At 58.5% G+C, this 13,384-nt stretch overlaps 1 protein-coding gene across 2 annotated transcripts; it reads left to right on the top strand.

Annotated features, from left to right (window-relative positions):
- The first annotated feature begins 5,923 nt into the window (after positions 1 to 5,923).
- CD79B (CD79b molecule) lies at positions 5,924 to 9,473 on the top strand. 2 transcript variants are annotated; one of them, XM_059998488.1, is made up of 6 exons: positions 5,924 to 6,080; positions 6,719 to 6,772; positions 7,793 to 8,104; positions 8,305 to 8,423; positions 8,703 to 8,744; positions 8,867 to 9,473. In XM_059998488.1, the coding sequence occupies exons 1-6, from the start codon at positions 6,014 to 6,016 to the stop codon at positions 8,963 to 8,965; spliced, it is 693 nt and encodes a 230-aa protein (XP_059854471.1). In that variant the 5' UTR covers positions 5,924 to 6,013; the 3' UTR covers positions 8,966 to 9,473. The 2 variants fall into 2 exon arrangements, with proteins under 2 accessions (XP_059854471.1, XP_059854472.1); XM_059998489.1 differs by having other exon boundaries at positions 6,722 to 6,772.
- Positions 9,474 to 13,384: the final 3,911 nt, after the last annotated feature.

Genomic DNA, 13,384 nt, shown 5'->3' on the forward strand with positions numbered 1-13,384 from the left:
CAGGTGGCGGTGAGGTGGCACAGCCCCAAAGCTCCCCCGTGGCGCCTGCCCCTGAGGGAGCTAGGGCTTTGCGTCTGGGACTGATCCAGCTCCCTGTCGGGGACAGGATTTGGCCGTGCTGGGCTGTCACCCAGGCCGTGGCAAACGGGAATTGTACCTGAAGTCTCCACTCTGAGCCCGAGGCTGCTGCCTCCGTGATTTCACCTTCAAGTTGCTCTCACCTCCTCCGGGGCCCTGCTGCCCTCCTCATGGCCCCGGGGGAGGTTGGAACATCAGAATCTCTGCTCCCCACTTGGGGAGGAGCCGGCCTGTGATGGAAGGATTGGCCGCCCTCCTGCCACCAGAGTCTTAAGGGCCACTGACCTCTCCCCAGGAAGTGGCTCAGGCCCCCCCAGCTCCCTCCAGGACAAGGAAGTCTTAACTTCAGTGAGAGCAGACGCCTGACCCCAGGGCCCGCCAGCCCTCCCCTGACTCTGGGTACAGCGTCACCCTGCCAGCTTAGGAATTCTCTGGAAAAGGAAAGCATCACTGGTCCAGGAATGGCTCCACAAACCTGATGGGCCACTGGATCCTGACTCATTGGGCCGGTGTGACCCCTGACACCCTTTCCAGACTTGTCCATTGCCCAGGACCCTGGCTCCCTGGCTGGCCCCTGGGAGAAGAGCAGAAGGGAGGATTCCATTTGGGAATCGTCTTTTTCTGGAAAGCACGGATGGGTAGCACAGGTTGGATCCCACCAGCATATCGCTGCACTGGGGGCTTTCTTGGCCGGAGCACCCAGATCTTGGGTGGTGTCGGGGACCCTGGTGCTCAGGAAGAAGGTTCCCTTCCCTCCCTCCTTCCCTCCCTCCTGCATCAGCACCACTGGGGCTCCTGGCAGCCGCCCCAACCCCAGAGGTTTCCTCCCCATCCTCCACCACACCTCATCCTTTTCCCCGCCTCAAAGTGATCCTAAGAATGTTCTAGCTGAGCCCATGTTCGAGATTTCCACACTGGGGCAGGCACTGCTTACCTGGCTCAGACCCAACCTTGCAACTTCCTGCCACCCGGAGAGCCAGGCGGCACTTCTGCTGGCGCCGCTGGCCTGGGCATGGCGCTGCCGGTCCTCCGCCGGCTGCCCTGCCGAGAACAGGCAGAGGCTGAGCTCGGAGGAGGGGGTGAGACGCAGGCTTAGGGGTCACTGGATTTACTCATCGGTGTGTGTGTGCCTGTGTGCCAGTGTTATACCTCTGTGTATAGCTGTGTGTGTGTGTGTGTGTGTGTGTGTGTGTGTGTGAACCACCGTGTCCCTCAGAGCCTGCATATGCATGTGTGTATGGGTATATTTGTGTACATGTGTGTCAGTGTGCCCCGCAGTGTCTGGCTGGTGTGTGTGTGTGTATGTGTGTCTTCTCTGTAGGCCTGTCTGTGTGAGTGTCCCTGTGCTGTGTGTATGTGAGTGTGAACACAGGTGGTAAGGTTTGCACATCAAGTCCCCCGTTGCCCTTAGTTCCTCTTCTTTTTCTTGTTTCTCGTGAACAGTTTGATTAAAACTCAGGAAGCAGCAAAACCTCCAAAACAACCTCTGTGTGTGTGTGTGTGAGTGTGCGTGTGTGCGTGCGTGTGCGTACACGCGTGTGCGTGTGTCCGTGTGTGCGTGTGTGTTTACGTCTGTGCTCGCCCGGAGGCTGAGGCCTTCCCTTCCGTCTGCCGCGCTCGCCGGCCCCCTCACCACCCTGCCTGGGCATCCCTCTCTCTCAGCCCCGTGAATCTACTCTTCTGCCCTCCTCCACTTCTCTTCCTCACACCCACCGCCCAGCCCTGCTCCCCGGCCCCGCCTGGGTCCTCTCTGGAATGAGGCCCCCACTCCTTCCATCTCTTCCTGCAGCAGTTCTGGCTCTTTCTTCAGAAGTTCATCCTGTAGGGGTCAGCCTCCTCTCTGACCAGCACTCCGACCACTGCCTTTCCCTCCTCGTTGGGGCTCTGACTAGTGAGGCCCCAAGAGCCTCGGCCCCTGCTGGACTGAACTCTCCACGGGACCGTGTGCCGATTGCAGAGCCAGTGTGGCTGAGCGGGGTCCAGGCCTCCCCCTGCCTGCAGGCTCCTCCCCTGCAGACCCACACCCATTGCACCTTGTCCGGGTGGGAACAGGCCCAAGCCAGGCCAGTAGACAGGCCCCTTTGTACAGTTCTTATAATAAACCTCCCCGGTGCCTCTGACATGTGGGCTCTCTCCTTCTGTGCTTCTGCGTGCGGACATCGACGGGAGCTGAGGGCAGCAAGAAGGGCTGGTGGGGATTGAGCCAAGTGGGGAAGACTTGGGGAGGTGCCAGGGATTGGGGAAGCCCCAGCTCCCTCCTCTGGCTCCGTCTGGCCGTCTCCTGCCCCCTCCAGAAGGAGACTGGGACTCCAGCCTCACAGCTGGAGTCCCAGAGGCCAGATGAGGTCGAGTCGTGCCCGCTCCCTTCACTCCCCTAACAGGCAGCACCACACTGCGTCTCCCTGCCCACGACAGCACCCAGGAAACGGGTGTTGGGACCCGTGTCCCCAGCCCCTCCTCTCCAGAAGCCCCCATAACTTCTCTGCCCCTCAGAGGCCCTAAGGTGCCTATGGGTACACGGTGTGGCCCCTCCCTCTCCCCAGAGGTACAATTCCCCCAGGATGCTGCCTCTGACCCCTGACCCCAGAAAACCCAGGGTCCCATGGACCTACGACGAAGAGTAATGTTATGTAGTGAGCTCCAGCCACAATCCCAGTGGGTGAAATATAATTTTAGATTTAATTTTGTTTTCTGACAGCCAAGGCTGTATTCCTCCGAACTAGTGAGTATTAGTCCCTTTCAGGATTTCTGTATCCCCTTTTCCTGGGTCCTGAGGTTACATGGCACCCTTGGGGGCTGGGGAGGGGAACCCCCAGGCCACCCCGACATCCCTCAGCCATGTCCTTGAGCCCCTTCCCACAGTGTGGTTGTCTTTGCCTGCAGGGGAGGGGTCTGACATCCCCGCAGGGCTCCCTGAGCCCCCCACCAGGGTGCTGACCTCCCTCCCAGAGGTGGGGGAGGGGCTCCTTCTCACATGAAAGTTCTCCAAACCTCGCCCGGGTCCCTCTCTGGCCCCAAGGACAGGAGAGCTTGAGGGTGCCCTGAGCCACCCTTCCCCTGAGCCTTGAATGGTAAAAGAAAAAAGACAAAATCCTGGGTGAGAAACGTAGAAACCAAAGTTCCTATTTCAGAATCAAGACCCTCCCCCAGTTATCAGTCCTACGCGCCACCTGCCTGAGGGTGAACCTGAGTCCCTTCAAGGCTCACGACCGCCCTATGAAGAAGGTATTATTACAATTATTTCTGTTTTACCCAAATGAGGAAACTTGGTCTCTGAAAGGTTAAGCATGGGTGTTGCTTAACAGGGGTGCCGTTGACATGTGAGACAAGGAAATTCTGCTGTGTGGGAGGCTGCCCCTCCCACGGCAGGGTCTTCCCTGCCCCCTGGCCCATGAATGCCAGAGGTGTCCGTTGGTCATTTGACCTTGGCAATGGCCCTGGAGCATTTGTGGGGCAGGACCACCCTGCATTGAGAAGCCCCAGGTGACTTGAGGCGGCTTCCCGGTCTCCTGCAGGGTCAGGATTCACACCCCAATCCTTCTGCGCCTGCAGGTCTCCCCTGGTAACAACAAAACAAGTAGCGTCAGTAGGCGAGGGCTGGGGGGAGGGGCAGAGGTCAGAGCCTTTCTTTCCAAACTGAGGTTCTGTCCTCTCCCACCACCCTCCCAGGGTTACTGGGGGTCCCTGTCCTCTTGTTCCCCAAACCCCCAAGCTCCATGTCCCTTCTCCCTACACCCCCATCTCTTATTTTGATGCTGCCTTCCTGGAAAGGTGGGGTGAGGGCTGCCTGATGTCGGGGTGCACAGCCCAGGGCAGCCGGGGGCAGAGGCAGGAGTGGGCTTACGAGGCCTCCTGTTCCAGGAAAGAAAAAGGCGTCACAAGCCCCGAACAGAGCTCAGTACTGTTGTCCCTGGGGAGGGAACAGCATGGCCCCAACTGTGACAAATAACCCTGCAGGCGGTGGGGCCCCCATTGCCCCCACCCGCTCCTGGCATGAATGGGAATGAAGTCCAAAGGACACATCTGCATCCCTGCCCACAGGAGACGCAGATGTGCATGTGCTTGGAGGACACCTACTGCGCCCCCAACCTCCGTGCCCCCTAGAGTCACCCTGGGCCGCAGGCCCAGCTCCTGAGCAGCCCCACACCACACAGCCCGGGAGCACACCCGTCTCAGCAGCTACATGCACGCACACACACACACACACGTGTGTATCCCAAGCCTTCTCCATCTTCCCCCCAACTTTGGGGGACGCTAGCCCCAAAGCTAACCAAGGCTTCCATCACCAGGGGGTACTTTGCTAAAGGAAGAGACCCCTGGATTTTTCCCCATTCCTCTGGGGGAGTCTCCAACCTCCCCCACCAGGGGCCCATGGTCCCCAAGCTGACCTCAGGTGATGTTTATATTCCTGGGCTGTTTGTTCTGTGAACTGAACATCTGACACCTTTTCAGAGAAATGTGTTTGTTTTTTTTTTTTTCATTTGGAACATCTGGAAACAACAAGAACATCTGGGACTGCCAGGAACGAGCTGTTCCTTGGAGGGAAACTTAACCCTCCTGTCCCCGCTTTCCACAGCTCCAGTCCTGGCCCGTACTCCTTGGGGGTGGGGGTGGGGGTGTGGACCCCACCATCCCAGGTGAGGCTTATGCTCAGGACTGAGGGGGCAGCACCCAGACCTCTGTCTTCCTCACCACCAACCCTGGCCTAGGAGGTGGGTCCATGTCTCCCTGAACCCAAACAGACCTGCCAGCAGCACAGGCTGCTTGAAAACTGGCAGGTGGTAAGGAAAATATGTAGGCAGAGGACACAGGATTTGCATCTTCCTTCCCCTCCTGGCAGTTGGAAGAAGACAGAGAGTGAGGGGCCAAGAGAGAGTAAAGAAGCTTCCATAAAACATAAAATTCAAGAGTGGGCTCAGCTGTGGGGCTGAGGGATGCAAGCCTGCCATGTGCAGCTGTGCAGGTTGTGCACTGCACAAGGGCACCTCCCCCACCCCGAGCCCCCAAGGGATGAGGGTTGTGTCTGATCCAGGGGCAGGGGCACAAAGTTGAACTTAGACAAGCTCCTAGACTTATGGTTCCATCCACCACTCTGCTGACTGGCGAGACAAAGCCAGAGATCCTTTTTGTTTCAGAACCTGAAGACTCCCCCATACTAGCCTCCTGTCCTCTGCCCGAGACCCCTGGAGCTGTGGATAACACTTCAGTGCCCTGTGAGTCCCCTGATTGCTGAGTGGTGGGTTTTCTCTAAGCTGTCAACACCTAAGTCCACCTTCTCTGGCAGCTCTCAGAAAACTCTCCCACCAAGTGAGGGAGGGGCCCTCTCGCCAGGTCCTGGACCAGATCTCCCAAGCGGCTGCTACTCTTGGCCTGTTTTTGCTCAAGAACCGCTGTGGTTCCTTTCCTCCCCAGGGTCAAATCTCCATCAACCCCCAACATGGCCACCTGCACTCCAGCCAAGAGGCTGTGCTCTGGGCCCATAGCTGCCCGCCAGCACCCCTGCCTCAGCCTTCCTGGGTGCCCCTCTTCCCACAGGGTGTAGGCTGGTCCAGGGTGGAGAGGCCGTGCTCGCATTCATCCACAGGACCCATGTGTATTCAGCTAAGTGTGAGGTGGGAGGCTAGGGGGCCCCAGGGCACGGGGATGGGGTGGGGACGCAGAGGCCGCCGCCACCCGGGGCGTCCACCGCGGACCCTGCTGTAGTGCCCGAGCTGGGGTGACCTTTGAGCCTTAGCAGCACAGCTGACGAAAGAGCCTGCCCTCCCCCAGGGTCCCCGGAGAGCTGGTGCCTCCCCTGGGTCCCAATTTGCATGGCAGGAAGGGGCCTGGTGGGGAAGAGGCGGGGAGGAGACAGGCTGCAGCCTGGGCAGTTACACGTTTTCCCCCCAGGAGCCTCCGCTGTCACGGGCTTGGGGCAGGAGACGGAGGGGTGAGCATGGCGGGGCCGGCGCTGTGTCCCGGGCTCAGCAGCTGGTTGGTGCCTCTGCTGCTGCTCCTTTCAGGTACGGCCCGAGCCGAGAGGCCTGCTGGATCCGCTGTTTCCACTGGTTCTGTCTCCTGCTCTCTCGTCCTCCTCCTTCTGTCTCTCACACTTTTCTGCCTCCTGTCTCCCTCTGACAGCCCTGGGGACCGGGTCTGTGGGTATCAGCCATGCTGATGGCTCAGGGCTCCGCGGCCCCAGCCCCTCTCCCGCCCGGAGGGTGTCAGGCTGAGCTGGGCCTGAGGGGTTGGTGGCTCTGACCGCAGAAGAGCTAGGCCCAGGAGAGAGAAAGAAGAGTGTGGTTCACCCCCAGGCCGTGGAGGGCACTGCGTGGGGGGCGGGCAGTGGAGAGCTGCCCCCAAGCAGACCTGGGACAGACATGTTCCAGAAGTGGTGCCCTGGTCTGGAAGGTGGTGGAGCCCTCCAGCTGTAACTTCCCTCCCGTCTCATCCAGGCACAGCTCAAGGTCAAGGGCAGAAGGGGGGCTGGGAGTCGGATCTTCTGGTGACCCCACCCCGCTCTAGTCTCTCCAGAGCAGGGCTGGGGGAGAGCTGAGGGATCTTGATGCTGATGTCCTGGGCGGGGAGGAAGTGGGTCTGGGAACGCAGGGGTGGGACAACCAAGTCCCAGTGACCGGCCCGCCCACTTCCTCCCACCCAGCAGGTGAGACGGTGCTGGAGGCCAAAACAGAGGCGCTCTACCGGAATCCCAAAGGTCAGCAACTTCCCCCGCCCATTCTGGGGACAAGTATGTCTGTGTCCAAAGCCGGTCACTGTCCTGTGTGCTGTCTCATGGTTGCCCTTGTGCCCTTGTGCCCCCTGGGTCTCCCCACCCAGGACTCCCATCCCCAGGCCTCCTTAGGGTCGGCCTCCCTCTGTAAGACCTGGCTCTGAAGTACCTCCAGTCCCCCCTCCTCCGCTGTCATCCTCATTAAACATCAGTGCTCCAGTCCCAGCGATCTGGGGCAGCGCCAAGCCCAGGGCTGGAGTGGGGGCCAGTTGGAACCCCACTGAGGACTCAGGCCCATTCTCCCTGGCTGGGGAGTTGGGCTTAGCCCCGGCAGGAGACCGTAACCTCAGGGACCCCGACAGGTCACAGGGGTTCCTAGGGGACCACTGACTGGGAACCAGGCAGGAGGGAGGCTTCTTGGAGCAGGTGGGCGGGGACATCATGGCAAACTGAAGAAAGAAGGCTTAGGAATAAAAAGAGGAGCAGGTCCACACGGAAGCGGGGAGGGAGGTGATGGAGGAGAGACGGCCAGGGGATTGATATGGGAGGCCTTGACTGCCAGGCTAAGGATTTGCGGGGTGCCCCTGAGGATTTCGGGCTGGTGTGGGTAGCCCAGGGCAGGGAGAGGTGAGAGCACCAGGCCAGGCTGGAGGCTGTGCTATGGGCCTTCTGGCCTCATGGGGTGAGGCTGGCATCGGGCTACTGTAATGGACATGGAAAGGAATCAGAAGGTTCCAGGCCCTTCTAAAGGAAAATCAGGCGGGAAGCGTGGGCCATCAGGAAGGGGCGGGGTCCGGCGGCTTGGCCTGTGGCTTCTCACGTGGCTCTGGCTCTCCCACACCTCTGCCTCATGTCTGACCCACATCCCGAGAAGCAAGGACAGACAAGGGGGCTGAGCCGGGGGTCAGTGCTGCCCAGGACGGGGGCCCACGGCCGAGGGCCTGAGTTCAGGCCGACGGTCAAGAGGAAGGAGTGGGATTTTAATCCCAGCCTTGGCGCCCACAGGAGGCTCGTGTTCCCAGATCTGGCAGCACCCACGTTTCGTGGCCAAGAAACGGGGCTCCATGGTGGAAATCAAGTGCCACCTGGAGGACTCCGGCAGCGTGAGCTGGCTCTGGAAGCAGGAGGCGGACTCAGAGGCCAAGCTACTCCTCCCCGAAAAGGGCCGCATCCTCCAGACCCACAACAACAGCGAGGCCACGCTCGTCATCCAGGACGTCCAGTTCCCGGACAACGGCATCTACTTCTGCGAGGTGGAGTGCTCGCAGAGGCCCCCGAGGACAGAGCGCGGCTGTGGCACCGAGCTTCGGGTCATGGGTGCGTGCGGGGCCCGCCCCCCAGCCGGGGAGGAGAGCGGGTGTGCTCGTGGAGCCGTCCACACCCACCCCACCCCAGCCCGGACCAGTAGGGGGGCCGCAGTGTGGCGGTGACTGTGGCCCTCGAGCACCTGGGAGAGCCGCTGAGAAGCAGGTCCTGAGGGGCGCAGGCCTCACCGCCCCCGCCCCGCCTCCCCCCAGGGTTCAGCACCTTGGCGCAGCTGAAGCGGCGGAACACGCTGAAAGATGGCATCATCATGATCCAGACCCTGCTCATCATCCTCTTCATCATCGTGCCCATCTTCCTGCTGCTGGACAAGGTGACCCTGGGGGCCGGGGAAGCAGCCACGGGGCAGGCCGGACACGGGCAGTGTCTCCATCTCCCCAGCCCCAGAGCCTGCCCATCGATTGACCGATTCAATCACTCCTTTGTTCATCAGCTGTTCTCGCAGAGTGCGCCTCACCCCTGACCCCTGACCCCTGACCCCTAGCCCCTGACCCTTCACCCCGGGCCAATCTCCCCGGCCCTCCCCAGCCTGGCCCAGCAGTGGATGGGGTGGGGGAAGCTAACACTCTGCTCTCCGTCCCTCACCCGCCAGGATGACAGCAAGGCCGGGATGGAGGAAGATCACACCTATGAGGTAAGGAGTGGGGTGGACCCCGCAGCTCCCGGGGCCGTGGGGGGCAGGGGGGGGCGCTCAGAGGCCCCATCTGTGTGCGCTCAGCGAGTGGCCAAGGCCTGAGCTCTGCTCCGTGTCCCCAGGGCCTGGACATTGACCAGACAGCCACTTACGAGGATATAGTGACGCTGCGGACAGGAGAGGTGAAGTGGTCGGTGGGTGAACACCCAGGCCAGGAGTGAGAGGCCGGCCCTCCCCAAGCCCCTGGGCGTAGCCCGCTGGGCCCTCACTGACTGCTTCAGAGCCGCCCGGCTCCCAGCCCATCCCCTTTACCCTGAACCCCCTGTCCGCCTCCAAAGCTGGCCCACCAGGTCCGCCTGCCCCTCCAGCCCTTGGTCCCCATCTCTTGCCAAAGGGACTGGAGCGGAAGGGCCACAGGGCAGTGATTTGGAGCAGGGAGTTCTCTGGGGCTAGACTGGACCCAGCCTTCTGGGGGTGCTATGCGGGGATCCATCCCCTATTCAGGACGGGGAAGGCAGAGACTTGCCTGGAACCTGCAAATGGACTCAGAACGGCCCGGTTTCCTGTAGAGCCTGGGAAGGGCCCTGGCCCACCCGCATGTGGCTGCAGCTGGGCCACCGAGAGCTTCATCCCTCTCCCATCCTCTCCTGCTCTCTCCTGCCCTCCCCCACGCCAGGGGGCTGCTGGCCTTGAGCCCTTTCTCCCACGGAATAAACAATGTGTCTTGAGAAATGACACACAGGCTTGTGACATCTGTGGTTATGGGGTGGATGAGAGTACCTGTTTGGGCGCAAATCTTTGGGCACCCATGGACCCATGGGGTGTGAGGAGGGACGGCTGCCATGGGGCTCAGAGCCCTCTCCAGGGCTCACTCACTGCTTCTCTCTGACGGCCCAGTTGGGACCTGTGGCCATGTCTCCCGTTCTTCCCCTGCTCTCTGACCCTAGTGGGGCCCTGAGCAGTGGAGAAGGGCTGAATGGACTGGCCCTTCTTCTCGGCGGGGATACCCTCACCCTGCCTTCCCTTCAGCCGACAAGCAGCACTTGAGTCCTGCTCTGTAGGGCAGAGGTCTTAGCCCTAGAAGAGTTTGCCCTCCCCCACCCACCCCAATCCTCTTGTCCTTTAAGGCCCTCCACCTACAGGAAGCCCTCCCAGAGTGCCCAGTCCCTGCCTAATCCCTGTTTGGACCCTGGCCTCTCCAGCTCTGGCGTAGCTACTACCTTGTGCTGCCCATACCGGCCTTGTTCTCGTTAAATTAGAAGCTCCCTGAGGGCAGGGTTTCCCCTGACTCCATCACACACCCCCTTGTCCCCTACCAAGCCTGGATATTTTTTTAAATTTGACCCAGAGCTATGCAAGAGAGATTCCTAAAGTGGGAAGCTCTGTGGTGGTGAAATCTGGGCATCCTTAGGTAACCCCTTCAGGCTTTCCCAGCACAAAATCAGAGGCAAAATGGTCCCCAACCTGCCAGCTGCGGGAGCGACAGAGAGCAGCTCAGGGCTGGGAGCTGAAGTGAAATTAACCTCTGTGTGCAGAGCCAGGCTGAGCTCCACTTCCTGTTGACCTTGGGGGGACCCCAGAACACCTCTTTGCCATGCATGCTCTGGATTCAGATGGGAGAAATCCCTGCCCTCAGGGAGCTGCCAGTTTAACTGGAGAACCAAGGCCAGCATGGGGGGACCAGTGAGAGCAGCTCCCCCTGGCATTCCAGGTGGGACAGGTGGCCAAGGCCCCCAAGCCTGGGGTTTCAGGTCCATCTCTGCGTCGCTCAGCGGTGCCCACTCAGAGCCAGGCAGGGCCAAGCCGGGGCGGGCCTCCTCCCTCCCTGGTGTCCGGGCTGCCAGAGGAAACTGGCTTGTTTTGGCATCTGTCTCCACTGAGCTGCAGCCCTTCCTCTCCTGCTGCTTTGCATAGTGGCGCTAATTCTGGCCTCGACCTCCACCAGGGACCCTGGGCAGCCGGCTGGGGGTGGGACAGAGCCTTCACTTCTCCCCCCCCACAGCAGGGTCTTCCCCCTGCTTGGGGCTGCCCTGAATCTGGGGAGGCCTTGGCTTTTTTGAAAGACAACTTAATATCTTTGAATAACTGAGTTTCTCTAATGCTTTGAAGTACTGTTGGCAGAGAATCATCTGAGCAGGGAGGCCTGCCTCGACCACCCGACACCCACCCCGCAAGGGCACTGCCTTCATGGTTACGATGTAGAAGCACTCCCTGGTCCGTTCTTCTGTCTTAGAGGCTTACACTACGGGTGTCCCCATGTCCAACTTATGGGTCCCTGGCCCCCAAAACTGACAGGCAGCGGAAACAAAGCTGGGTGATGCTGGTGGGGGGCGATGAACGTCTCAGATCTCGCTTGCTTTATCTACAAAACGGGAATCATAAATCTTATCCAAAGGAGCTGAACCAGATGCTGTTTTTTAGAAAATTACCCTACAGTAAAATTGACTTCGTTTTCTTTTCATGAATTTTAGATTTACAGCTTTGTATAACCACCACCACAACCAAGTTACAGAACGTGAGTCAGACTCTTTTGCTGGGTCCCCCAAATATTTATATATTGAGAATCTCTTAACTGCCAGTAAGATTTTCTTGAACACCTCCATATTCCTTTACATGAGCTTGTCCCACCGTGACCCTGGAAGCGGGACAGCTGCATCCCAACTTTAAAAATGTGGAAATCGAGGCCCAGGGAGATGATTACCATAATTGGCCAAAAGCCACACACAGATCTTCTGACTCCAAACTCAGCATTCTTTCTACTACGTCACAGCTGCCTCCCTCGAAGGACCCTGAGCCAGAGCAGGAGGAGAGCCATAGGGAGAGAATCCTGGGGCAGCTCTGCCATCGCCCTTGTTCACAAGTCGCAAAGCCCTGAAGGCCCCACTCCTTCCTGATAGGCCAGGATATTGAGTCACTGGGCCATCCTTCCAGGAGTCCAGCTCTGGGCCCCTCTTCCTTTAGAATGCAGCCCCGAGGGCCCTCGGTGGGCACATGCCCTGCTGCCCACTGGGGGAATCCAGCCCTGTCCCCCGGGGCCTGGGGTAAGCACAGGCTGGTTCCTCCTCCGTTCTAGCTTGACTTCCGGCCCCCTGGCTGCAGGTGTTGCTAGGCCGGGGGTGCTCTGACCCAAGGGTTTGGGTGTTTTTCCAGCAGAATTGGAGATTAGAGAAAAACAAAACAAAACTCGGAAAGCTGCTGCTGTTTGGGTGTCACTGGACCCCCAGCAGGTGGGCAGCCGGCTCTTCTGCAAAGGGCCTCAAAGGCCATCCAGCCGGGGGACCAGGGACTCTGGTCCGCGCATGCTCTGCTCTCTGCAGGCAACCTCAGCAGCTGGATTCAGAGCCCACATCTGTGAAGTTTCTGGATTTGTATCTGCTCTCCAGGCTGCGCCTAGTTACGGTGCCCTCGGGAACTGCTATTGACTCAGGAACACACAAAACCCAAAACCAACAAACCTGCCACTTGGGGACACCTCAGCGGCCATCTCCCACTCCAAAGCCTTTACCTGGAAACTTAGGTGACTCCACAGAAAACAAAAATTAACAAAACTGAAACCCTGAATTCAGAGTGTAGTTTGTTTAAACACATTTAGACAGATCCTAATGCACAGATCAAATTAATTAAAAAAAAAAAAAGACATCGTTCTCTCGGCCCTAAGAGCACTTTATCACATGGCAGGAGTGGGCGGGCCAGATGCCTCGTGAGGTCCTGTTTGGGGCTCGGGTTCTGCAGGTTGTGGGTCTGTGTGAACATCTGTGTGTGCTCACCCTCAGCATGTGCATGCTGCCCTGTCTCCTTTTTGCATTTAAATGTGTTCAGGTACGTATTGCTGTGCATGGCAAGATCCCGTATGTTCATTTTTTCTGTACTTGTTAGGTTAAATTCATTCTACTATGAGGAGAACATCAAGACAAGTCATGGCCTGTCTTGCCATTTCTGGCCGGGGGGCGGGGAATATTTGAGTTCTTTCCTTGGCACTGTCCTTGCATCCATTCAACCCACTTAGCAGATGCTTGGTGAGCTGCTAGGCCTGGGATGGTGCCAGCTGCCAGGTCCCCCCACTCCCCAGAGCTATGCTCTCACCTCTGTATCTTAGCTATTTCTCTCATGGTAGTTTTCACAATGTGAAATTTCTGTATACATTCTATCGTTCTGTATTTATTTGTTTGCTGTTGTCTCTCCTGTAGACTGTAAACTCCAGCAGAGAAAAGATTGAGCCCTTTGTTCATGTACGTATAATGAACTGGTACAATACCTGGCACATGGAAGGTACAACAACTGCTTACTGAATCAGTTAATGCAGGAAAAAGAGAATGAGTGAATGAGTGAAGAGACGAAAGGCGTGAACCCAGCCTCAAAGGGCTTACATTCCCTTAAGGGGAATAAGATGTTCACAAACAACCACAGAATAAGGTAGGAGGCAGAAGTTATTTCCAGCTGACAGCACCAATCAGGAAAGCACCTCAGACTTCCCACAGCTGCTGGACACACCCCGGTATTATTATATTTCTTTTTCAATGGGCTTGTCTCCCTGGGGAATAAGCCCCCAAGTGGAAATTGCTTAGTAGGTCCCATGATGTAGATTGTTTTGCTCTTCTAGAGTGTTCAGAGATCCTCACCTACTGTAAACAACATCCCCA

The sequence above is a fragment of the Delphinus delphis genome, chromosome 19, assembly GCF_949987515.2.
Source record: "Delphinus delphis chromosome 19, mDelDel1.2, whole genome shotgun sequence".
NCBI classification, from domain to species: domain Eukaryota; kingdom Metazoa; phylum Chordata; class Mammalia; order Artiodactyla; family Delphinidae; genus Delphinus; species Delphinus delphis.

What these genes read in the sequence shown, in the direction of transcription:
- CD79B (XM_059998488.1), top strand. Translation starts at nt 6,014, where the DNA reads ATGGCGGGGCCGGCGCTGTGTCCCGGGCTCAGCAGCTGGTTGGTGCCT. An exon ending in GCTCTACCGGAATCCCAAAG is followed by an intron (nt 6,773 to 7,792) that starts GTCAGCAACTTC and finishes TGGCGCCCACAG; the next exon opens with GAGGCTCGTGTTCCCAGATC. An exon ending in CACCGAGCTTCGGGTCATGG is followed by an intron (nt 8,105 to 8,304) that starts GTGCGTGCGGGG and finishes GCCTCCCCCCAG; the next exon opens with GGTTCAGCACCTTGGCGCAG.